This window comes from Ictalurus furcatus, chromosome 10 (assembly GCF_023375685.1).
Source record: "Ictalurus furcatus strain D&B chromosome 10, Billie_1.0, whole genome shotgun sequence".
In the NCBI taxonomy this organism is placed as follows: Eukaryota; Metazoa; Chordata; class Actinopteri; order Siluriformes; family Ictaluridae; genus Ictalurus; species Ictalurus furcatus.
Genome location: NC_071264.1, coordinates 396,658 through 423,486, shown reverse-complemented (window position 1 = coordinate 423,486; position 26,829 = coordinate 396,658). Strand labels below are relative to the sequence as shown.

At 40.8% G+C, this 26,829-nt stretch overlaps 2 protein-coding genes across 4 annotated transcripts in view; both read right to left on the bottom strand.

The window, feature by feature from the left end:
* Window positions 1-26,829, bottom strand: part of LOC128614058 (uncharacterized) — a 367,857-nt gene that overhangs the window by 287,326 nt on the left and 53,702 nt on the right. The window lies entirely within an intron of this gene.
* Window positions 1,438-20,486, bottom strand: LOC128614052 (NLR family CARD domain-containing protein 3-like). Of its 3 annotated transcripts, XR_008386973.1 has the most exons (11): window positions 20,400-20,486; window positions 20,119-20,240; window positions 19,544-19,660; window positions 19,079-19,133; window positions 18,640-18,844; window positions 16,582-18,355; window positions 14,356-14,529; window positions 13,821-13,994; window positions 4,457-4,757; window positions 3,432-3,577; window positions 1,438-3,308 (listed from the first exon to the last, which is right to left on the bottom strand). XR_008386973.1 is itself a non-coding variant. In XM_053635312.1 (10 exons), exons 2-10 carry the CDS (start codon window positions 20,169-20,171, stop codon window positions 12,127-12,129), a joined length of 2,814 nt encoding a protein of 937 aa, XP_053491287.1. In that variant the 5' UTR covers window positions 20,172-20,240; window positions 20,400-20,486; the 3' UTR covers window positions 11,441-12,126. The 3 variants fall into 3 exon arrangements, 2 of the variants coding, with proteins under 2 accessions (XP_053491287.1, XP_053491288.1); XM_053635312.1 differs by lacking the exons at window positions 1,438-3,308; window positions 3,432-3,577; window positions 4,457-4,757 and adding exons at window positions 11,441-12,211; window positions 12,401-12,577; XM_053635313.1 differs by lacking the exons at window positions 1,438-3,308; window positions 3,432-3,577; window positions 4,457-4,757 and adding exons at window positions 11,441-12,211; window positions 12,401-12,577 and having other exon boundaries at window positions 20,119-20,277; window positions 20,400-20,444.

The window sequence follows — 26,829 nt, the reverse complement described above, 5'->3', positions numbered from 1 at the left end:
GTCATTCTGGGGTCACTCAAACCCCCCACATGCTCCAAATTCACCCCAAATGGTCTCAATAATAATAATAATAATAATTCAAAAGAAGAAGACTACAGCGCCTAAACCCACACTGCGCATGCGCGAAGCCGGATGACTCAGCCATTAAACTAGTAAAAGAGCTCTAATTAGCCAGTGAAGCTAAATGTCGTTCAGCCACGTCCACTTATAAAAGTAAATCATGCAATATTCTCAATCTGGGCAGTTATTGACAGAGTGAATTCATCGTTTTAAATAGAATCAAAAATAACATCGACCTATTTGCTAATCACATTTCGATTAGCTTGCTCATTAATTACACTGCGCATGCGTGGACTGGACTGCCTCCTCAAAAGCTAGCACCGCTAGCATATTTGTATAATATTAACATTAATATTGAACCAGAGGAGTGAATAAAAAAAGTTATAAAATGTTATTTCTCACTTCTCCTCCTCTTGTTCTTCTTCTCCGTGCGGGTGTGAGTTATCTTTGGTCGGTTCCTCGGTGATTCGGTCATTAGTGAACCGAGCTCCGAGAGTGAATCAGTGCGCCGTCACCGCCTGCTTCATACTGATACACCTGAAACACAGGTGTTAACACCGTTAACTACACACATACACACAATACAGCACAAAATGGGTTCGGTTACACAGAACCGAATAAACTCACTTTAGTTTGGGTCCAAACGGGCCAGAACTAACACTAACAACGCTTTCTGCTCCTCACTTCGACTTCTCGCGCTCGCGGTGACGTCACCAACGTAACGGACGTTGACGTAAATTTGAATCTGTGAGGAGAAAATAAAATAAAATAAACCCAAATATTATTTCTTAAAAAGCTTCATTATTCTCTTCTTCTTAAACACGGTAGAGGATAATATATACAAATGCATAAAAAAACAGCTTTATCATTATTTTAAATCAAATCCACTTTAAAAGTGCTCCTTTCTAATTACATTTTAATTAAAAATATACTTCATCTTACTCTTGTTTAATTTAATTTTTTTAATTAATATTTAATTCATCGATGATTGTAGACGTGTTGAGGTTTCACGTTCTTTATGCTTTATTAGCATAAATATACACTTTGTTTAAACTTTTGAGTTTGGACACAAAATGTAAACATTCCTCATGAATCCAGAACATTAATTTGTTTATTATTTCGAAAGTAATAATTAAACAGGTGAATAAAATGATCAGATTAATCACTTGCAACATTTAGGATATGAATTTCTTGTATTAAGTGAGGTTTTTAATTATACACAGATATAAATATATTTTATTTATTTGTAGTTTTCATATTTGACTCAGTACATTACACTACATTTATTTCATCAACTATTTATCAAGTTTTTTTAAAAAAATATTTAACTGAATGATTGTTCAAGATCAATAAAAATCTTCAAATAATCTATCAACACCATCAATACATCTAATCAGTAAATTAAAAATCTACATTTATTCAGCTGATCTATTGACTGGTTTATTGAAAGTTTTACAGCTTCGGCAGGTAAAGAAGCCGTGGCTTTAATCTGATCTTCTGATTTCTAATGATAATTAAATGACAAAATACAGAATTAAAGAATATCTTTATTTAAATTCAAAATCATGAATCATTTAAAAATATGGACATCATGTCATTTCTACAAGTGTTCATACAGACAGAAAGACCAGAGATGAAACGGATTTAACAGATACAGGACAATTAGGACAAGGAAAGTGAGAGAACTAGAATGATCAATTATTTATTATTAAAAAAAAAATTACAACTGTGTTCAAGATCACAGCAAAAAGACAGTAGAGGAAACAAAGGAACAAAAATATTTCACATTTCCTGTTTAAATTCAACAGTAAAATCACATGAACTGAAGACATCGTGACTTTTTGAAAACGGTCGTTACATTTTTGAGTCAAACGGAGCAGGTAGTGATGAAGAAGCTGCCTCGAAAGATCATTTCTGTTCCTCGAAGAGTAAAAAAAAAAAAAAAAACATTAACTCCTAACTGTATGAAAAATAAACTTTATGTACATTTTATGTCTAATTACAGTGAACCTGACGGAGAGTGAAGCTCACAGAGGCGAAGTGTTCACGCTACAGCAAATTTCACCGGTTGACGCTAAACTCGCTCACTTAGAAGGTGCATTTCTCTGTCCCGGGATATTCCTAGCACTGTGTGTGAAAGCTCCTGAGATGTCCAGCATGGAGACGTGTGTGTATGTTGATGTGTACACAGTACCAATGGTCAGGATGTACTCTTGTGTCAGAGTTTCTCGTTCTCCTGAAAAACACACGCGCGCGCGCGCGCACACACACACACACAGTGGAATTGTAAAGCAAAACATTGGAATATATATCTTAATCACATCTCATAGTCCTTTTATAGAGTCTGAATCAGTTTGACTGATTCATTTCGAGTTGATTCAGAGTCGAATCACTTTCTAGTGAGAATCAAATACTCATCTCAGTCTAGTTCGTTTGGAAGTGTGCGACTCTCACTAGAAAATTATTTGACTCCGAATCGTCTCAAAACGAATCAAACCGATTCAGACTGGACAAATGGACTAATAGAAGGGAAAGAGCAACAGGAAAGAGGACAGCCTTCCTGCTGAAAGCAAAACGGATCAGAACCTTACATTAGATTGTTTTCTATATTTTTATTTTAAATCAGTTGTGTTGTTTTTCTTCTTTCTGCACTCGATTGAGGAAACACAGCAATGATAAATAAATAAATAAATTTATCTGTCCAGCTTCCTCCTCTTCGTCCCCCAGAATGACGTGTGGGTGACGGATTGACGGATTTAAAAAAAGATGTCTGGGCAAACTGTGACCTCCTCGAGTTAAAAGTGAGCATCCAAGGAAATTTAATGTGTTAACTGCACTACATTCTGCAGTCACACAGCACCAGAAAAAATATGTACATCTACTGTACATGTTAACACACAAAACAAGCTTTTGAGTATTAGTTACCCTGTCTTACTGTACAAGGCACCTGCAAATAATAAAGCAAGTAATTAAAAGTTCATCTATCATTTCACTTCCACTAATCAGTCTTTTGACCAGTCTAAAAATAAAAAGACTAAAAAGAAACTCAGACTTAGCAAGAAGAACTAAAGATATGTGGATGATGAAGTCTCAGTTCCACCGCTGATTCAACAGGCAGCTTCAACAGCCCTGGATCTTCTCCTTTAAAGCTTGGAGAAGGGCACGTCTTTCGGACTCTTCTTTTCCAGGGCTGTCTGCGCTGACTTCATAAGATCCTGTGTCTGCAACATGTTCATGTTCCAAGTAGCCTGGAGACACAGAGGAGAAATCTCAGATTTCGACCGCTCTACTTTGTGTTTGTGGCCATACTGCGTGTGCATGGGTCTACCTTGAGGCTAAAAATGCTATTCATGTCTTAAGCAGGTTCTTACCATGTAGTCTAGGCTCTCAGTTACACTGTGGTCTCAGGAGTAGAGGAGGTTGATTTGGTTCCCTGGACAGCGACGCGACTCCGGCCTGCAATCTCACCTGCTATTTCCAGAGCTCCAGCAATCATTGACCATCAGGGAACACACGACTGCAGAGATGAACAGAACACACACTTGCCTTCATTTATACTAAATAATAAAGCTACATGAAAAAAAAAAATACACGGTACAACCCAAAGTCACATTCTTCTGTTATCATTCCATATCTTCCATGTGTCAGTCCAGAATTTCACCATTTTGTGATCACAGAAATTAACGCAAAATCAAGAAACTCCACAATATTCAGAGGAGCTTCCACTTTTTCAAAGTTACTGCAGATTTGGGCCAAAACGTGTCATGACACGTCATCACCACAACAGGCCTTCAGCACAGGTTACTCTACTTCCTGAACAAGTGCGGACCCGGGTACAAGTTGTGTTCACATTCATGGGACAATTCACATTCACAGTTCCAGTGTAACCGAACTCGACCAACTTCTACAGGTAGTCTCGGGTTCGGTACCGCAGTGCACTTCCCAGTCCACATTACGACGGTCACATTACCAACTTTTCATGCAAACTGCTCTGTTTTGGACTAAACTTCCAGTGTGAAAGCCCACTAGAACAGCTACACTGCAGAATTTTTCTGTCTAAAAATGAACAAATTTCAGGTTTTGTAGCTCTTCTTTGATAAATGACAAGATGGTAATATCATAAAATAGTCCACTTTGTATTAAAACCAGACATCTGATGCTCACTGTGGTTTATTTAATCTTCAACAAACTGCAAATGTAAATAATTGTTCAGAGTGTGCCCCCTTGTGGTCAACTCTTTCATAGGGGCTTGTACGAGTCAGAACATTCAGCCCATTCTTATCTTCTCATCACTTACTATCTCTATATATGATCATATGGACAAAAATAACTTGTTTACAGATCTTGGTGTAAACATGTAAGCAAGCAATGTATGGCAAATTAATGTTCCTCATACCTTCACCTGAAACCAGGCACCCTGTGTGCACAGACGAATATCACAGGCTGTGATTAGATCCACTCCTGCGAAGGAAGAAATCAGATCCACAAAAAAAAACTGTTAGTAATTCAGTCTCCTGCAGCTAAAAGCCCCAGTAAAAGATAACTCTCTGATGGTTAAAGCTTTGCAGGAAAGTGACACCACAACTCTGGAAAGTTCCATCCATATTGTTTGCTGAGTGTATGAGATGGTACTTAACACTCCCAACAGACCTGCTCCCACACACGCCATGCACTGCCACCACCACGGGCTTTGGACACTGTAGACATAAACACAAAGTTCAGTTTATATACCACAATGTATTACTCTAATAGGTTATTGATTGTACAAATACTACATGTATGTAGAACCCCTACATGCTTTGTGTTTAATTTATGTAAGGAATAAACATGCGGTTATAGGAAAGTAGTCAACGATCCAATGAAGTGGAGTGACCGTTACCACCCCAAGGTAGAACTGCACATTCTGAAGTGTTTTATTCCCCTTATACCACAGCAAGTTGTCAACACGTGCATTTCTTTATTAATTAAAGAAGAACGTGTCATACACATTAATCTATTTTAAAGGCTGACCGATAGTGGATCTTACAGATGCTGATAACCAAGTCGGGTAGCACCTACTAATAACCGATTACTACTGAATGAAAATATAACACTCAGTGGAAAAATTAAGATCACTTTATTACAAAAATAAACAGTACTGACCGTACCATGAAAATGTACTGAAATAAACATATATACAATATATATATATATATATATATATATATATATATATATATATATATATATATATATATATATAACCAATACAGTTTGCAGAGTGGGCAGCTCCCATTGTTCCAGTCAGGAAGCTGATGGTTCTATCCCAATTTGTAGGATTATAAATTCGCAGTAAATCCAGCTCTAGTGTGGAGCAGTATCCAATTCCCAAGGTAGAAGATTTATTTGCTCAGTTGGCAGGAAGAAAAATTCTCCAAACTGGACATGACCCATGCGCATCAGAAGATAATTCTGCACAAAAATTCCAATAAGTATGTTACAATTAACATGCACAAGGGATTATGTACTTACAGCAGGCCACCATTTGGAGTTGCTTCAATTCCAGCGATCTTCCAGTGCACAATAGAAGGGATTCTGCAAGACATCGCACGCGTCACAGTTTATCTGGATGACATTTTAGTCTCAGGGGCTAATGAACATCTGCAGAACTTGGATGAGGTACTGAGTAGGATAGAAAAGAGTGGACTGAGACAAAGAAGGAGCAAGTGTGAGTTCATGGGAGAAGTAGAGGTATTTTTAGGTCACAAAATTAATGCCATAGGATTACAGTCGAAAGACAGGTCCTATATTATGTTTGAGACAGCTGGCATTGTAGCTGTGAAATCAGCTAACGTTATGCTCCATGTAATGTTAGCGATATCCAGTTATTTGTTAAACGCTAACGCATTGCAATTTTATAAACTACCTCCTAATGGACCACCATGCATCGCCATTCAGCCCGTGTCCTGTCAGCTAAATGTAGCCTCATGTCACTAATAATTATTCACATGTTCATGCTTTTAATAAATCTTTTTATCCTGCCACCGTATCAGTCAATTTAAACTAATGCTTGCATTCAGAGTATAAGGGGTGTGTGTGCGTTTAGGAGTGCACCTTAGCACTTATTAGTCATGGTCAGAGTGTTTGAACTAAAATATCCCTCTCTCTCTCTGCCAGTATCAGCCAGAGGAGGATGTCCTCCAGGAGTTTTTAATTTTATAATTTTTTTTAATTCTGTCTCTTTTTTAAAAAAAATAAAAACCACACCGTGGTATTGAGCATCGTGTACTTTTGGTGGTATCGGTACCGACGACTAGATTTTTGGTATCGTGACATCCCTAATATGTAAGGAAATAGGATGAACTCTGCATACAGGGAAGCTTTGTGTGATGGGGGACTCGCGTAGTGATTCCACATCCGCGGCGTGCGGCTCTTCTAAGACATCTACACGAAACCCATCCGGGAATTACCAGGATGAAAGGCCTGGTGCGTAGCTATATGTGGTTGCCACACTTGGATGCAGAGGTGGAAGCATTGGTCAAATCGTGTGCAGTCTGTCAGGAAAACAGAAACGCTCCAGCAAACGCGCCACTGCACGCGTGAGAGTTGCCAGAGCAACCGTGGAGAAGGATTCACATTGATTATGGTGCACCGTGGATGGGTAGAATGTTCTTGATCGTGGTAGATGCATTCTCAAAATGGACAGAGGCTTATCTGTTAATCAAGTCTACATCCACATTTACCATTCAGTGCTTAAGACAAACCTTTAGCCAACACAGGATACCAGAAGTAGTGATGTCAGACTATAGCAGTTTCTTTGTTTTTTACCAGTGCTGAATTCCAAGAGTTTATGGAAAGAAACGGCATCAAACACAAGCACAGCACCCTACCATGCATCTTCCAGTGGTCTGGCTGAAAGGGCCATTCAACACTCAAAACCCTGATGAAAGAGAGTGCCGAGAGTCCATTGAAAAAGCTAGCCAGAGTGCTGTTCAGTTACCGAACGACGCCACAGTCGACCACTGGCAAATCAGCCGCTAAACTGCTGTGTGGAAGGAAACTGGTCTACACAGGGTCTCATTGAGACAAACAATTGAGACAAAAATGGTACCATGACCAACATGCAAAGGAAAGATATCTTGTGGTGGGCGACCCAGTGTATACTAGGAACTTCAGCTCTGGACCTACTTTTATTCCAGGAACAGTTCAGAAAAAGACTGGTCCTGTATGGTGCACAGTAGCATTGGGAAGTGGGCAAGTAGTGCACTGACATATTGATCAGGTGAGAGACAGGCACAATGCAACATCCGTAGCACCAGCACCAGAGTTGTAAGACACTTCACGGCCAGATGTTGACATTCCAGTGCCTTCTACAAAAGACTCAGGTTCTTCATTCTCTGAGGAAAGTCACAAACAAAAACTGGGAGGAACTTCTGAAGTGGCTGTGTCAGAAACTTTCCTTGGGATGGAAAACCCTGAGTTGAGAAGGTCTACACGTACTAAATCTCCAAGCTATCTGAAAGATTATCATTAGTGTAGTGGTGAGTTCCCCAAACGCAGGACAAGAATGAACCCAGGAACTGAACTGAATCTCAAGAGAAAGTGGGGCATGCAATAAGACAATGGCCCAAAACAAAGAATGGTTAAAGAACAATAAGGTTATTGGTTTGGAATGGCCAAAACTGATGTCCAAGCCCATGTGCAGGACTAATCAACAGTTACTGGAAATGATTAGTTGCAGTTATTGCTGCACAAGGGGGTCAGACCAGATACTGAAGGCAAAAGGTTCACATACTTTTGCCACTCCCAGATTGGAATATTGGATTATTTTCTGCAATAAATAAATGACCAAGTATAATATTTGTCTCATTTGTTTAAATGGGTTATCTTTGTGTAGTTTTAGGACTTGTCTGAAAATCTTGTGTCTATTTTTGTAGAAATATAGAAAATTCTAAAGGGTTCACAAACTTTCAAGCACCACTGTAGCTGTGATGTGCAGCAAAAGGTTATTGAGCTTCACACAATGGGAAGTGTCTATAAGAAAATAGCACAAGCATCGAAAATGCTCATTTCCACCATCAGGGCAATAATTAAGAAGTTCCAGTCAACGGGAAATGTTATGAATCAACCTGGAATTGGACGTGTGTCTATATCGTCTCAACACACTGAAGAGGACGGTTCGAGTGGACAAAACATCTCCAAGGATCACAGCTGGAGAATTGCAGGAGTTAGTTGTGTCTTGGGGTCAGAAAGTTTCCAAAACTACAATCTGAAGTCACCTACATCACCACAAGCTGTTTGGAAGGGTTTCAAGAAAAAAGCCTCTACTCTCATCCAAAAACGCACTCAGGTGTCTTCAGTTTGCCAGACACTACTGGAACTTCAAATGGGATCGGGTTCTATGGTCAGATGAAACCAAAATAGAGCTTTTTGGTAATAAACACCAGAGGCGGTTTTGAAGCACACAGAGAGGTAGCCATATGGAAAAGTACCTCATGCCCACGGTTAAATATGGTGGTGGATCTTTAATGTACTGGGACTGTTTTTCTGCCAGAGGACCTGGACATATTGTTAGGATACATGGCATCATGGACTCTACCAAATATCAACAGATATTAAATAAAAACCTGACTGCCTCTGCCAGAAAGATTAAAATGGGCCGTGGTTGGATCTTCCAGCAGGACAGTGATCCAAAACATACATCAAAATCAACACAAAAACGGTTTACTGACCACAAAATCATCAAGTCATTTAACACTAATGAGCAGTATTAAAAATATTAACAGGGATATCTGAGTCTGATAATAAAATTAACTTCTACTTGCAGTCAAATTTTGTAGTGTTTAGGACATTTAACACCCTTCCATCCAAAAGAAACCAAAAGGGGGTACAAACTTTTACACTCCACTGTATTTGGTTGAAATTGCGCTTATAGAACAACTGGACAGCAACGTTTCCATACAGGTTTTAGTGAAACGTTTAACAATAACAACTTGACTTGAAATGGATGATGTTTCATTAGCGTGGCCTGTGCCCAAATCCTGCACGACTGCGTATCTAGGTACACTACACACGGTCTGAACGAACGGAGTCTCTACCGCACCTAGTGCACTAGAGATAGAGATTCCATACAAGGTGATTTGGGACGGAGCCAGTGCACAGAAACCGTTTCCCTGCGAGAGGCGCAGGTGGAGCTGGAGCTGTGTGACTGATTTGTGCACCTGTGACTACAGAACTACCTCAAGTCTCCACACAGAGAGCTGTTCAAGAGAAAAACACTCCTAAAGAACAAATCACTGCGCCAGCGAGACATCAACCCTTTAACTAGACGTTCATCCCAATTCCACACAAATACCGCGGAACTATTTAGGGCTGAGAGACAGTTCAAAAAGCACTGAAAATAAAGTGTTAGTAACGAGGCCGCGTTGCGGGTCACGCGCGGTGTAGACGCGCTGATACAGAGTGTAGCGCGAGTAAGATCTGTAATGTCTAATTCAAACATTATGATCAAAAGTAAAATAATGTCTAAAGACACCGAGATACAGAAACCACAAGGTGCAGTGAAAGTGAGATTTTATTATTCATTTAGGACTGGAGTTTAATTCTGTGCTTTTTGTGCATCCATAAAAAATAATGCTATCTATCCAACTATTTATAAATGTTTATATATATTTATCTTATTTAGTTAGTTTACATTTATATTATATAAGTACTTATGCATTATTTTTTTATGGATGCACAAAAAGCACCGAATTAAACTACAGTCCTAAATTAATTTATATATATATATTATATGTGTGTGTGTGTGTGTGTGTGTGTATTGGGTTCTTTTCTGTTTTGGACAAACATCTGTGTAAAGTTTTAGTCTGAATTTATATTTGTAACACTCAGTTTGTGGATTTTATTTTAAATAAACAAAAAAAGGCACTGAAAGTTTGCCCCGCCCCCATCAGATTAATCGAAAAAAAATAATCGACCAATTAATCGATTGTGAAAATAATCGTTAGTTGCAGCTCTAATAATAAGCTGCATCATGAAATAGATTTTTTAACAAAAGAAATCTTTATTATTTTCAAAAATAGAGTTGTGTTTGAGAAGAAGAATGGAGTGTAATATAGTGTGAATCATAAAAATTCTATTTCATTTCTATTTGTTTACAGAAAGACTTCAGCAATAAAAGCAGCATTTTGCTGTAGTTGTTAAGGGCCCGTTTACACCACAACGTTTTCAAATAAAAACCGAAAACTTTTGATGCGGTTTGGCTGTTCGTTTCCATGACGACGGCGTTTCGGGGTCTGAAAACTTTGGAAAACGGGTTTCAAAGGACAAGTTTTTGAAAACGATGCCGTTATCATCTCCGGTAAATCATGTAAATTATTATCCAGAAAAACCACAGCTCCTCCGTTTACTTGTATTTGTTTACAGCGCGGTCTTTCCCTCATCAATATGGCGGACATGTTGACGTGGATTCTTACGTGCGCATGCGCGTAGTATTTCTTTACAAAGTGACTTCGCCAGCTACACACACACACATTTTGTCCTTTTTGTGTTTATTTCTTGAGAAATAGAAGCTCGAATTTGCAGTGAATGTCCAATATAAACCCAACTTCACCTCAGTTTAGCAGTTTATACATTAAAAACATTACAGAAATTTAAAGTTATTTTAGCTGCTAAATGACTTAGCCACTTTTACACTCACTGTTGTTTATTTTAGTTGCTATAAGCAGGGAGCAAACAATGGATTTTAGGATAAAGGTTATACTTAAATAGTGCCGCTAAAACAGAATAACAAATCTCTCCTCGTGAGTTAAATAGTGCACTACATAGGGTGTAGACTGTCATTATTTCATCCCTAATGTAGTGCACTTAAACCGGAAATGACATCAATTTGGGATTCGGCCACACAGCTTCCGTTTAACTTACCTCGGGTTTAAAAACAGAACGGAGTTTTAATTCCTCAAACACAGACAAAATAACCAGCTTTTATGTTTACACTGGATCAAACCTAACTGTAAAACTGTCAGAAATAATTTAATCTGGAGATGATTAGTTCGGTGTAATAACTCAACTGCTCAGGAGATACCCGCTGCAGCTTTTTCTTCCTCTGTGATTTCTACTGGTCGGAGACGCAGCTGTTAGGCGCGTTACCGCCACCGCGTGGACTGGAGGATATAGTTCCAGGTTGGAGGAAGTCTATCCTAACAAACTTACACCAATAATTTCCACTCATGGTTTTATTAGATCCTATTTATTATTCCAGTGGAGTTTATGACTTCTTCATGAATGCCAGCAGTGAGTCGTTCACTGTGTCTTACCCAGATATACTGAGTGAACTACTGAGTCACCACAACCTCACTCTCTAAATGTTTAACAGCACCAAAGCTTTCAATTCTGGTGACTTTGGGAGTATTTATTTATTTATATGATCATATAATGTAACAAACATTAACATAAGCATGTGCTGCACAACATTTCATTAGTTTAATTTTACGTTTTAATTTACTGTAAAGCGCTTTGCTAAATTTTGCTACGTAAACTTTTTTAGGTTTTAAAACTGGTTACTGTTTGATTGATGACAAACTCCATATTTTTATACCTTGGAGCTCTGTGTTACCATGGTAATTTATAAACATTTACTAACAACATTACCTTCATCAATGCAAGTTTACATTTTATTTGATACTTGGCCATTGTTACGTCCTCAGTTGTATTTCTGTTTGTACTGTGTTCCATTCGTGTGTCTATGTCGGGGGAGGGATGGGTGTCTTGTCTCCTCCTCTTTTAAGCCCAGTCCACTGCAGTGCGTCATGTTCCTGCTTGCCATTGGACGATCACATCTCGTACACGCCTGCTCCCGCCTTTGGGATGAGTTGGCTGTACATTTCCGGACGTGTACTTAAGCCTCGTCAGTCTCCATCCCCGGGGCAGATCGGTGCCGTTGCTTTGTACAGCAGATATTTGGTTACGTGTGTTGATTTCTCCTGTGTACGACCTTCTGCCTGTTCTTGACTTTGTTTCTGCTCTGCCCCTTTAAGTTTAATGATTCAGCTCCCAAACTGCTGGAAATGTGGGACGGGTTCTAACTCTTCACCAAGACTGCAGTATCCTGGAGAAGAGGTTTGAGGTGAGAGTCCTGTCATACGCCGTCCTGGTGAGTTTATTACCCTTAATGCTGTAAGACAGAGAAGAACATCAGTGTAAACACACAACATCAGCATAAACACACACACACACACACACACACACACACACACACACTGTACACTGGAGAAACTGAGGTACGTACACACACACACACACACACACACACATTATTCAGCATGATACAGTAGAGTAAAGAGACAGTAAGTCAGTAACTCACTGTAGTGTCTCCAGGTTACAGTGTGGATCCTTCAGTAGATCAGAGAGCAGCTTCACTCCTGATTCTCCTGGATTATTATCGTTCAGATCCAGTTCTCTCAGGTGTGATGAGGAGTTTGACCTCAGAGCAGAAGCCAGAGCAGCACAACCTTCATCTGTAATCCTGCAGTAACACATCCTGCAAGAAAGAAAACCTTCTCACACTTAACACACTCAGTTTTAGCTCTGAAAACATCAACTACACAAAATCTTTATATACACAACATTTACTCTCATCTCACACACACAACAATGACAATATATCACATCACTACAATTACAATCACCACAGAGGGAAACTGTGTGTGTGTGTGTGTGTGTGTGTGTGTGTGAGTGAGTGAGTGAGTGAGTGAGTGAGTGTGTGTGAGTGTGTGAGAGAGAGTGTGTGTGTGTGTGAGAGAGTGAGTGTGTACCTCAGTGTCTCCACTGTACAGTGTGTGTGTGTGAGTGTGTGTGTGTACCTCAGTATCTCCAGTGTACGTGAGTGTGTGTGTGTGTGTGTGTGTGTGTGTGTGTGTGTACCTCAGTATCTCCAGTGTACAGTGTGTGTGTGAGTGTGTGTGTGTGTGTGTGTGTGTGTGTGGGTGTACCTCAGTTTCTCCAGTGTACAGTGTGTGTGTGTGTGTGTGTGTGTGTGTGTGTGTGTGTGGGTGTACCTCAGTTTCTCCAGTGTACAGTGTGTGTGTGTGTGTGTGTGTGTGTGTACCTCAGTGTCTCCAGTGTACAGTGTGTGTGTGTGTGTGTGTGTGTGTGTACCTCAGTATCTCCAGTGTACAGTGTGTGTGTGTGTGTGTGTGTGTGTGTGTGTGTGTGTGTACCTCAGTATCTCCAGTGTACAGTGTGTGTGTGTGTGTGTGTGTGTGTGTGTGTGTGTGTGTGTGTGTGTGTGTACCTCAGTATCTCCAGTGTACAGTGTGTGTGTGTGAGTGTGTGAGTGTGTGTGTGAGTGTGTGAGTGTGTGTGTGAGTGTGTGTGTGAGTGTGTGTGAGAGTGTGTGTGAGAGTGTGTGTACCTCAGTATCTCCAGTGTACAGTGTGTGTGTGTGTGTGTGTGTGTGAGAGTGTGTGTGTGTGTGTACCTCAGTATCTCCAGTGTACAGTGTGTGTGTGTGTGTGTACCTCAGTATCTCTAGTGTACAGTGTGTGTGTGTGTGTGTGTGTGTGTGTGTGTGTGAGTGTGTGTGTACCTCAGTTTCTCCAGTGTACAGTGTGTGTGTGTGTGTGTGTGTGTACCTCAGTATCTCCAGTGTACAGTGTGTGTGTGTGTGTACCTCAGTGTCTCCAGTGTACAGTGTGTGTGTGTGTGTGTGTGTGTACCTCAGTATCTCCAGTGTACAGTGTGTGTGTGTGTGTGTGTGTGTGTGTGTGTGTGTGTGTGTGTACCTCAGTATCTCCAGTGTACAGTGTGGATTCTCCAGTCCAGCAGAGAGCAGCTTCACTCCTGAATCCTGCAGGTTATTGTCACTCAGGTCCAGTTCTCTCAGTCTGGAGGAGTTTGATCTGAGAACTGAGGACAGAACTCTACAGCTTTCCTCTGTCAGATCACACCCCCACAGACTGGAAGAGAAATGATGAAATATCAGAACACTGACCTCAAACACACACACAGCCATAATACACTTACTCTTTACCATGTAACAGAAATGTGAGTGTGTTTCTCTCACACACACAAATCAGAGGACAGGACACCACATCAGCATTATTATTCTTCTTCTTCTTCTTATTATTATTATTATTATTGAAATGAAAACAGAAGGGTTTTTGTTTGAATAAATACTTTATAATAATTTAAACCATTTTTAAGGGACGTACATGTAAAAAAAAGTCTGTGTGTGTGAGAGAAAGAGAGAGAGAGAGTTTGTGTGTGAGAGAGTATGTGTGTGTGTGTGTGTGTGTGTGTGTGTGTGTGTGTGTGTACCTCAGTATCTCCAGTGTACAGTGTGGATTCTCCAGTCCAGCAGAGAGCAGCTTCACTCCTGAATCCTGCAGGTTATTTCCACTCAGGTTCAGTTCTCTCAGTCTGGAGGAGTTTGATCTGAGAACTGAGGACAGAACTCTACAGCTTTCCTCTGTCAGTTTACACCCACACAGCCTGGAAGAGAAATGATGAAATATCAGAACACTGACCTCAAACACACACACAGCCATAATACACTTACTCTTTACCATGTAACAGAAATGTGAGTGTGTTTCTCTCACACACACAAATCAGAGGACAGACCCCACATCAGCATTATTATTATTATTATTATTATTATTATTATTATTATTATTATTGAAATGAAAACAGAAGGGTTTTTGTTTGAATAATGGAAACCATTTTTAAGGGAAGTACATGTAAAAAAGTCTGTGTGTGTGTGAGAGGGTGAGTGTGTGTGAGTGTGTATGTGTGAGTGAGAGAGTGTGTGAGAGTGTGTGAGTGTGTGTGAGTGAGAGAGTGTGTGTGAGTGTGTGTGTGTGTGAGAGAGAGAGTGTGTGTGTGTGTGTGTGTGTGTGAGAGAGTGTGTGTGTATGTGTGAGAGAGTGTGTGAGTGAGTGTGTGTGTGTGTGTGTGAGAGTGTGTGTGTGTGTGTGTGAATGAGAGTGTGTGTGTGTTTGTGAGTGTGTGTGAGAGAGTGTGTGTGTGTGTGGAGTAAGTTGATGAGTTAGTTTGCTAACTGGAAATCCGTCTCACACAGTGCATGCATTATGTATTTGTTTGTTTGTTTGTTTGTTTGTTTATGGTAAATATTCACACATGTTTTGTTAGGGATTAAAGTTATAAACAGGACGTATCCCTTGATCTGCACAGAGGGATTATTATGATGTTTTTGCTAACTGGAAATCCGTCCTCGAGGACAATCCTCTTTCATCCTGTAAACTAATCCCACACCAGATCCAATCTAAAGAGAAAGTCTGATCGGTCCAAACCAAACAAGGTCGGTGTGAAAGTGAAAAAGCACAGAAGAGTTTTAATCAAGTTCTATTGTAAGTGTGTAGTGAGCTAGAAGACGTCTATGTGTTACTGAACATCAGGTGTTTTTCTGCATCTCTGTATGTCCTGTGTAAACGGAGTTAGAAGAACCATGTGTTTTGTCTAAAGCAGCTTTGCTCTGGCAATAAATGAGCAATTAGACATTCACCAGAACTGTGTTTCCAATCAAAGCCCTTTAAGCTTCAATACCAGTGTCACAATAACAGATCAGACTTCCAGGATGAAGTGTACCAGGCTGGGACTAAAGCCAGAAGGTCATTAAGGTATAAGGGGGAAATCTGGGACGGGGTAAAAATCCTGTCCTGATGAAACCTTTCAGAAAGTACAACTCACAACGCATGCACCACAAATGTAAGGTATCATATAGATATGAGTAATTCATGAAGGCGATGGAGATTGGTTTGTTTTTAGAAAGAAGAGGTTAATGCCCCGCCTAGGGATAATTTTACTGCTTCAGAAAAGTATATAAAGACATGGTTGTGTGTGTATAATTCAGACTTTCTGCAGACTGTCTCACTTTGTTGTTTCAATAAAGTTTGATGACCTTTGGCATCTACAAACCCTCTGTCTCTGAAGTGTTTAACTTAGGTTGGAAAGATTGTTTTCCACGACACTCTCACGTGTGTCCCTCAGTGCAGATTGGGCGGTGTGATACACTGATACACATCATAGGACCAGAAAATAGAATAATCAGTCATGTCTATTGATAGATATTTTCCTAAATCCTCTATATCACCAGTGTCACATGCTGTATTCATATTGTTCCCATGGTGACAGTGTTCTGTTTTTCTTCTTCTCGTTTGTGAAGTTCTGTTCAATGCCACTTTCAAATGAAAGGAGAAAAGAAAAAGTGCCTTTCACTGGTGTTTAGATCACAAAATGATCAGAAAGCAGTGATGAATACATGCAGTAATTCTGTAGAGATCATTTCTTCATCAGTTTTAGAGAAAAGGTAATAAATGGTGATAGAAGGTTTTGTCCACATGGCCCCGCCCTCAGTGCAGACGTAACGTGTTGGTGTAAAAAGTGAAACTCTTCTGTAACAGTACCAGAGGTTTGTTTAAAGATGATTAGAGTAATTATTAACCAGCATTAATCCAAACAGTGCAGTTCAGTGTTACATTAAAATAATAAACCATGCAGTAATACATTTATAAATAAAATACTCACTCAGCTCTTCTGGAGTCTTTGACCACTGGCAGCAGCTTCAGAAGACATTCCTCTGATTGGTCATATTTCCTCAAATCAAACACATCCAGCTCCTGATCTGAGTTCAGTAACACAAACACCAGAGCTGACCACTGAGCAGGAGAGAGTCTGGTTCCACTGAGACGACGGTCACCTCCTCTGTTCAGGTAAGTCTGTACTTCCTGCACTAGAGAATGATCATTCAGTTCATTCAGACAGTGGAACAGATTGATGGATTTCTCTGGAGATGGATTCTCCCTGATCTTCTCCTTGATGTACTCGACTGTTTCCCGTTTGCTGTGAGAGCTGCTTCCTGTCTGTGGCATTAAGCCTCGTAAGAGAGTCTGATTGGACTCCAGTGAGAGACCCAGAAGGAAGCGGAGGAACAGGTCCAGGTGTCCATTCTCACTCTGTAAGGCCTTGTCCACTGCACTCCTGAGGAGATCAGACATGTCTGACTTTCTGAAGAAATTAGAACGTCCAGTGCTTTGCTCCACTAACACATTTGTCTTTCTAAAAATAAAGCAGAAAAATGCATATAAAGCAGCCAGAAACTCCTGAACACTCAGATGTACAAAGCTGAACACCTTCCCCAGGTGAAGCCCAAACTCCTCTCTGAAGATTTGGGTACACACTCCTGAGTACACCGACACTTCTCTCACATCAATGCCACACTCTCTCAGGTCTTCCTCATAGAAGATCAGGTTTCCTTTCTCCAGCTGTTGGAAAGCCAGTTTTCCCAGTGCCAGGATACTCTCTCTGGTCTGCTGAGGATCAGGGTCACATTTCTGATGGTACTTTTGGTCCTTGTGTTTGATCTGAAAGATCAGGAAGTGTGTGAACATTTGAGTCAGAGTCTTGGGGATCTGTCCACTCTCTGCTTCACGCAACATTCTCTCTAGAACAGTGGCTGAGATCCAGCAGAAGACTGGGATGTGGCACATGATGTAGAGGCTTCTTGAAGACTTCATGTGTGAGATGATTTTATCGGCCAGGCTCCGATCACTGATCCTCTTCCTGAAGTACTCCTCTTTCTGAGGATCACTGAACCCTCGTACCTCTGTTACCTGGTCTACACACTCAGGAGGGATCTGATTGGCTGCTCCTGGTCGAGAGGTGATCCAGAGGAGAGCAGAGGGAAGCAGATTCCCCTTGATGAGGTTCGTCAGCAGCACATCCACTGAGGCTGACTCTGTCACATCACACAGTCTCTCATTCTTCTGGAAATTTAGAGGAAGTCGACACTCATCCAGACCATCAAAGATCAACACCACTTTGTAGGAGTCTATTAATTGTAGTTTTCTCATTTCAGGGAAAAAGTGATGAAGAAGATCCATCAGACTGAGATGTTCCTGCTTCATCAGATTCAGCTCTCTAAAGGGAAGTGGAAACATGAAGGTGACGTCCTGATTTGCTTTTCCTTCAGTCCAGTCCAGAATGAACTTCTGCACAGAGACTGTTTTTCCAATTCCAGCAACTCCTTTAGTCAGCACACTTCTGATGGACTTGTCTTTAAAGAGATCATTACATTTGATGGGTGTCTCCTGTGCTGCTGGTCTCCTGGACGCTGTCTCAATCTGTCTCACCTCATGTTCATTATTGACGTCTCCACTCCAACCCTCTGTGATGTAGAGCTCTGTGTAGATCTCATTCAGAAGTGCTGAGCTTCCATGCTGTGAGATTCCTTCATTAATTCTTTTAAACTTCTCTCTCAGGCTGGATTTCAGCTTTGTCTGATACACAGAGGCCACAGACTCTAATAAACAAAGTAATAAGATGTTTTAATGTAAAATCACTGAACACAGGATTAAATGTCAAATTCAAATGCTGCTGTTCATTCCTGATTCATGTAGTAAATATTCCTGAAGGAACAGGACCACTGTACAGAGTCACCACAAGCTGGACCACGAACAGAACAGAACAGCAGCAGATGTACATGATACTAAACTCGAACTTCAAACTAAAAGTGTTCCTATCTAAAACTATTTCCTCTCTCTAAAGTGAACCTGATGGAATAAAGCCATGACTCAGAGCTCTTACTGTTCTGCAGTGTGTTAGCGAGATCTGTGTGGTTCATGTTCTTCAGGACATGCAGTGTGATCTTCAGCGCTCCGTCTCTGACACTGTGCAGATCCTCCTCATCCTGCACCTCCCTCTCAGTGCATGCTGGGTAATCTGGACTCAGGCGCTTCCTAAACCTCTTCAGCTCATTCTTTATCAGGGTGATGACTTTGTGTTCCAGCTCCTGGTTAGAAACACACAGGAACACATCTAAATATTATAATGTTACACACAGAGAGATGCTTTTATTTTATGAAAAGAATAAAAGTCTCTTTCTATTCCCACAGTTACAGCTGAAATTCTGCCTGATTACCCACAATGCTGCTGCACATCAATAAACCTGTAAATTGTCATGATCTTAAATAAAAAACCTGCAACCTGCTCACACACAAGTTACACACATTAAAAAGACACACACCTTGAATATGGAGTCCAGCTGATTTCTGCTGAGGTTTGATTTCTTCTGTTGTGGTCTGTGAAGAAATAAAACACATGATGTAATATAGACTATATGTATTCATAGCTGCACAACACACACTAATACATACAGAGACAGATATTTAACACTATCCTCTTAACACTATACACTGATTTCAGGATTTCTCACTGACACTAACATGTTTATGAATAAAATAGTGATCTAGTCATTAATGTCCCAGGTGTAAATGTTGTTGTGTAGCACCACAGACCCTCCAGCTCAGGGACTGCAGGCTGAACTGAACTCTTAAAGCAGTTTTCCTCACCGCCAGTCCGAGAGCTGCAGCACTGCACACTTTAGTGTTTTACTGCTTCAACACCTGATAAAGATCATGAAGGGCTTCAGAATGAGACCAGTGAGTTTGATCAGGTGGAACACTGCTGTAAAACACCTCACTGTACTGACCTCACATCAGGAGAACTGGCTCCGTCTCTGAAGTGAAATGGATGATCCATTGACGCGTCACTCTTCATGGACACACAGCTGGGTTCTGGTGAGTCTGATCTCTTTCCCTCCATCATTCTAGAATGAAACAGAAATATCAGCAATAATTAATACTCTGCTGTCTCAGCACTGTTACACAATGTGTTCATCATTAAACACCAATAATTCCATCTTTTTAATTCAGCTCTAGTCTGCACACTTATTCAAACAGGAGACACGCCTCATACCTCAGGAATTACACTGATGTCAGGAGTCCCAGTCACAGATAACTGACTCAGCTGGGTCTTAAAGCCTGTAGAGTTCACTGACTCAAAGCTACGCTGCTCTTCTCCTCCACATTACACAGTCCTTTTTACTCTTCTCTCAGTGAATGATTTCTCTAAACTGTTCTTAGATCAGATCAGTGATATATTCACTGCTATTAAACACCTTAAACCAAAGTCTAGTTCCTCTGTTAACTAGTGAGTGTTTAGAGATACAGATCTGTTCCATGAGACGGTGTGTATTTATTGCTGGTGAATGGAAAAGTAACTCACCTCTCGTCTCTCTTTAAGTCCTGTTCTCCAGACACACTCATGTTGGAGGTCATGTCTCCTTCTCCAGATTACAGCAGGACACACGTTTACTTCACTCCAACATCGGTGTGTTAAATCAAACCCTGTATCAGCACAGAGTTCACTTACAGGAAATAGTCTCTGTATCAAGTCATAAAACAACCTGTGTACATTCAAACTTCAGTACAAACCCACAAAACTCTTCTGCATCTGGTGTACATTCAGTGTCTTTATATATTATAGCTTTAGATGTAGATACTCACTGTGTTTTTACTCCTGAAATGCTGTATTGTCCCCTCCACACAAAATGGAGACTGACTTTCACTTTCACTTCCTAACCGTTTATTCTGCAGAGGGGGAGGGGCAGTGAGGTAGGGTAATAAACACACACACACAGATATGGTTTGTTATCAGACAGCTTTCTGATCCATCGAGCAAAGGCCTGTAAATACTGAAAGTATAAGCCTGAAAACGCTGCAAATACAGAGAACAGAATTAACAGTCTGGTAAAATCTACATCACACACATTATCATTTCATTACCTTCATTTATTATCTCGTGACTTCATTCAGCTGTGCACGAACAACTGTCAGAGCTCTATACAAATATATAAACTAAAATAAAATAACAGGAAGTAGAAACACTCAGCAGATCATTAGATAAAGAAGCAGAACTCATACACTGAGTAAGTTTACTTAAATATCTGCAGAAATGTATTTTTTCTGGTTTTCCCTTAATGAGAGCGAGTATCCTGATATTAGTGAGGATTGGTGTGTAAGTAGTTTCTGTGTGAATAATGAATGTTACTCAGAATAAAAGTGATGATGGAGAGTAAGTTAAGGGTCAGACGAGTAACTAACCCAGTGTTTCCCAATCGAGGTTCTGTCTGATGAGAGCAGGGGTGCGTGTGAAAATCCTTCAAACATTTTCTAAAATGATCAAATGTGTAGAAAACATTTAATATAGATGAGAAATATCTGATGTCTGAAATAATAACACAGACACAGAAATAATAAGACAGACACACACACACACACACAGACACAACAATAATAATAAACTAGACCAGTACATTTAATGAAGAAAATGTGTGCTGCTTGCCATGGCAAAATTAGGATCAGGCGCCAATACTTTCGATAGCCGGAAGCGTAGAGTGCCAATACTTTTGACGGCGTAGGGTGCCAATACTTTTGAGAGCTGGAGGCACAGGGCGCCAATACTTCTGAGAGCCGGCCGTGTAGTGCAGCTATACTTTTTAGAGCTGGCCGTGTAGGGCGGAAATACTTTGGAGAGCCAGCCATGCGGGGTGCCAATACTTTTGAGAGTCGGCCAGATAGGGCACCAATACTTCTGAGAGCCGGACAGATTGGTTGCCGATACTTTTTAGAGCCGGGCGTGTATGGAGGCAATTCTTTTAGAGCTGGCGGTGTAGAGCACCAATTCTTTCGCAACTCAATGCAAGTCTATGGGAAATTTTCCGACTTTGAGCTTCCGTACCGGGAATGCCGACATTCTGATCACTTCCATAATACATAGCACACATCTCCTCAATAAGCCGATCGATTTGACACCTCACCCGTCAATCTCCGACAAACGGTGCGGGACTAGTTTCACACCGAAAAAAAAAGTGGAAGAAGAATAATAATTATAATTATAATAAGTTTGCCAAATAACAATAATAGTGCTTTTCAAACACCATTAATTATAATAATAATAATAATAATAATAATAATAATAATAATAATAAGTAGGCCGAAGAACAATAGTAGTGCTTTTCAAGCACCATTAATTATAATAATAACTAGACCGGTACATTTCCTGAAGAAAATGTGGATGGTGCTTGCCATGGCAAAACAGGAATGGGGTGCCAATACTTTCAAGAGCCGATGGCGAAGGGTGCCAATACTTCTGAGAGCTGAACAGGTCGTGTGTCAATACATTCTAGAGCCAAATGTGTACGGAGGCAATTCTTTTAGAGCTTTCTCCTTAGAGGGCCAATACTTTCGAAACTCAATGCAAGTCTATGGGAAATTTTCTGATTTTGAGCTTCCGTAGTGGGAATTCCGGCATTCCATTCGCTTATAAAAGTCATAGCACACCTCTCCTTAATAAACCGATCGATTTAACACCTCACCCGTTGATCTCCGACAAACGTGAGAGAAGTTACGCGCTGAAAAAAAGTGGAAGAAGAAGAATAATTATTATAATAACTAGACCGGTACATTTCCTGAAGAAAATGTGAGTGGTGCTTGCACTGGCAAAATTTGGATCGGGCGCCAATACTTTCGAGAGCCGGATGGATAGGTTGCTACAGGGTTTCAGCATGATGCTAGCATGTTTTAGCACGTGTTAGCATGATGCTAACATGTTTTAGCATCATGCTAGCATGTTTTAACATGTTTTAGCATCTAGTTAGCATGTTTTAGCATCATGCTTGCATGTTTTAGCATCATGCTGGCATGTTGCTAGCATGTGTTAGCACTATACTGGCCGTTTAGGGTGCTAATACTTTTAAAGCTGGACAAATAGGGTGCCAATATTTTCGAGAGCCGGACAGATAGGGCGCCAGCATTGTTAGAGCCGGCCGTGTAGTGCGCCAATACTTTTTAGAGCTGACTGTCAAGGGCGCCAGTACTTTTGAGAGCTGGCCGTGCGGGGTCCCAATACTTTTGAGCGCCGGCCGGATAGGGTGCCAATACTTTTGAGAGCCGAACAGATCGTGTGCCAATACATTCTAGAGCCGAACGTGTACGGGGGCAAAACTTTTACAGCTTTCTCCTTAGAGGGCCAATACTTTCACAACTCAATGCAAGTCTATGGGAAATTTTCTGATTTTGAGCTTCCGTAGTGGGAATTCCGGCATTCCATTCGCTTATAAAAGTCATAGCACACCTCTCCTCAATAAGCCGATCGATTCGACACCTCACCCGTCGATCTCCGACAAACGGTGCGGGACTAGTTACGCGCCGAAAAAAAAGTGGAATAATAATAATAATAATAATAATAATAATAATAATAATAATAATAAGTAGTATGCAAGAGAACAATGGTAGTGCTTTTCAAGCACCACTAATAAAACACTTACTGTTACGATAGACAGCCACCTCCTCTTTGAAGTATTCCTCAAAATAAAAATAAAACTTTAGCGGTGCTAAAATGAGAAGCCGCAGGTTCGTTTAAATTACACAGCGCAAACACTGGTACACAGCCGAGATCTTAGAAACTTCTGTGTAACTGACTCCACTTTTACACATAGAGTCCACCTATTGCTGGGGGTATCGTAAAGCCATTAACACCCCCAGACCCCAACTCATTATCATAAACATACTGATAGGATTACACCACGACCCCCGGTCATAAAATAAGTGTCTCCACACAAAACTCTTGCTCAGGAAAACACAAAGATCATAAATTAGACTACCTACAAACTGTTGGTCAGGAAAACACAAAGATCATAAATTAGACTACCTACAAACTGTTGGTCAGGAAAACACAAACATCATAAATTAGACTACCTACAAACTGTTGGTCAGGAAAACACAAAGATCATAAATTAGACTACCTACAAACTGTTGGTCAGGAAAACACAAACATCATAAATTAGCACACTACTTCGAATGACAGTTTGACAGAAAGTACTGTCTACCGGTGAAACACGTGTATGGGCGGGGTTTAGAGAGAGAGAGAGAGGTGAGGAATTTTTGAGGAATACTTCAAACAGGAGATGAAGCTCTAAAAGTTTTGCCCCCGTACACGTTCGGCTCTAGGATGTATTGGCACACGATCTGTTCGGCTCTCAGAAGTATTGGCACCCTATCGGGCCGGCGCTCAAAAGTATTGGCACCCCGCACGGCCAGCTCTCAAAAGTACTGGCGCCCTTGACGGCTGGCTCTAAAAAGTATTGGCGCACTACACAGCCGGCTCTAACAATGCTGGCGCCCCATCTGTCTGGCTCGCGAAAGTATTGGCGCCCTTAGCGTCCGGCACTCGAAATTATTGACACCCTACGCTTTCACCTCTCGAATATATTGGTTCCCTAGAGTCTGGCATTCGAAAGTATTTGCACCCTATTTGTCCAGCTTTAAAAGTATTGGCACCCTACACGGCCAGTACAGTGCTAACACACGCTAGCAACATGCCAGCACGATGTTAAAACATGCTAAAACATGCTAGCATGATGCTAAAATGTGCAAAAACATGCTAGCATGATGCTAAAACATGCTAACATTATGCTAACACATGCTAGCATGATGCTAACACATGCTAGCATGATGCTAAAACATGCTAGCATGATGCTAAAACATGCTAGCATGATGCTAAAACATGCTAGCATGATGCTAAAACATGCAAGCATGATGCTAAAACATGCGAGCATCATGCTAAACCCCTGTAGCAACCTATTCGTCTGACTCTCGAAAGTATTGGCGCCCTACGCTGTCGGCTTTCAAAAGTATTGGCGCCCGATCTGAATTTTGCCACACAAGCACCACTCACATTTTCTTCAGGAAATGTACCGTTCTAGTTATTATTATAATAATTATTCTTCTTCTTCCACTTTTTTTTTCGGTGCGTAACTAGTCCCGCACCGTTTGTCGGAGATCGACGGGTGAGGTGTCGAATCGATCGGCTTATTGAGCAGAGGTGTGCTATGACTTTTATAAGCGATTGGAATGCCAGTATTCCCGCTACGGAAGCTCAAAATCAGAAAATTTCCCATAGACTTGCATTGAGTTGTGAAAGTATTGGCCCTCTAAACAGAAAGCTGTAAAAGTTTTGCCTCGGTACACGTTCGGCTCTAAAATGTATTGGCACACGATCTGTTCGGCTCTCAGAAGTATCGGCACATGATCTGGCCGGCTCTCAAAAGTATTGGCACCCTGCACGGCCAGCTCTCAAAAGTACTGGCTCCCTTGACGGTCGGTTCTAAAAAGTATTGGCACCCTACGCGGGCGGCTCTTGAATGTATTGGCACCCTGTCCCGATTTCACCAAGGCAAGCACCGCTCACATTTTCTTCAGGAAATGTACTGGTCTAGTTATAATTATTCTTCTTCCACCTTCGTGCCATTTTACCTCTAAAGAAAATGTTAATATATTGAGATTGTCAGTCCCTAGTGATGTTCTGAGTAAGAAAATAACCATATCCATGCTTGCTAATAACTTTGCTGAGTGAAAACCTGTTCTACACACAGATCACAGCTCAGCTGCGGTGTTTAGAGACGCAGAATAAAAGGAGCGCGCTGTAGTTACAACATCGAAGCACATCACACCACCGCCCAGTGCTTTACAGATTCATAACAAACTAATAACTTGAACTAATGAGCTCGGCTCGGTCCAGACTACTGTCCACCCTGTCCTCGATTTCAGAGGCTTTAAACTCAATCCAGCGCTCAGATCGATAACTATTTAGGAAGCCTGACTCTGCTATTTATAACCGAACTATCCGTTACATGGTGAAGCTAGTTAAAGAAGTCGGTATAACACTAAATATTCACATGACATGCCAACTACCAAAGCCTATTTAATATATTAACTTCATTTTATTAACTTATTGTACTTACTAATGTGCTAGATTGGTTAAAGTGTGTGCTAACTCTGGCTAGTAAAGTCCGCTAGCATAACAATTACTTTAATATTGCGATTTAATTATAAATAAAGTCTTAAAGCAGGGAAATAAAATTACAAACTTGCAAACTGCAAAAAATTATAATAATAACTTACCTTTCGTTGTATTTGTTCTCGTTGCAGCAGTAGAATCAGTCATTAGGGCGATGGAAAGCAGCTGGTGCTATTAGCCTGTGACAGCCAGGGCAGATAGGAAATGTAGTTCTTTTCCTACTTCCTGTGTGGTGTTTACGAACTATTAGTGCAGTCAAAAAAAACTACACTCCGCCATAACCCGACTTAAGGATTTTGTTTTACTGTTTAGAGCAGGGGTCGGGAACCTATAGCTCGCGAGCCAGATGTGGCTCTTTTGATGGCTGCATCTGGCTCGCAGACAAATCTTTAATTAAAAATACTAATAACGTTAAAAATATAAAACATTCTCATGTATTTCAAACCATTCATTTCCTACCGCTCATGTTCATGGTTGCGGGTGGCTGGAGCCAATCACAGCTGTCCTCCGGGACAACTCCAAATTTTTATTGGATAATGCGTAACGTACACGGGTCGTTGTGAGGTCAGGAAGTAAACTTCCCTCCTTTTAATCAAGTAGTCAGCTAGCTGCAGAAACCCTTTTATCGAAGAAGATGGCTAAAAGAAAAAAAAAAGATGAGGAGTATCGTACTTTTCAGCAGGAATGGACAGAGGTATTCGCCTTTGTGGAGAGAGCAGGTTCTGCAGTGTGTCTAATATGCAATGATAAAATTGCATCGATGAAACGGTGAAAATGCAAGGTGTTGGAAATACAGTCTTATCCCTTCAACTAGCAGTGTTTGCATTTGAAAACAAGCTAGAACTCTTCATCGCCGACATTGAAACGGGTCGTTTACAACACTTTGAAAAACTGGGAGAGTTTAAAGATGCATGCACAGCAAGTGACCCTGCTCAACATCTTGATCTTCAGCAGCTAGCGGGCTTCACATCTAATCTCCTGCAGTCATTCAAAGCGCGCTTTGGAGAATTTCGTGAGCGCACTCGTCTTTTTAAGTTCATCGCCCATCCACACGAGTGTGCAGTGGACAGCGCCGAC

Bases quoted from the DNA above. Each gene is read 5' to 3' on its own strand.
- LOC128614052 (XM_053635312.1), bottom strand. From the start codon at position 20,171: ATGACCTCCAACATGAGTGTGTCTGGAGAACAGGACTTAAAGAGAGAC. The intron at 14,530-16,581 runs GTGAGTATTTTA...TTTCTCTTCCAG, and splicing joins AAAGACTCCAGAAGAGCTGA to GCTGTGTGGGTGTAAACTGA. The intron at 13,995-14,355 runs GTACACACACAC...TTTCTCTTCCAG, and splicing joins TGTACACTGGAGATACTGAG to TCTGTGGGGGTGTGATCTGA.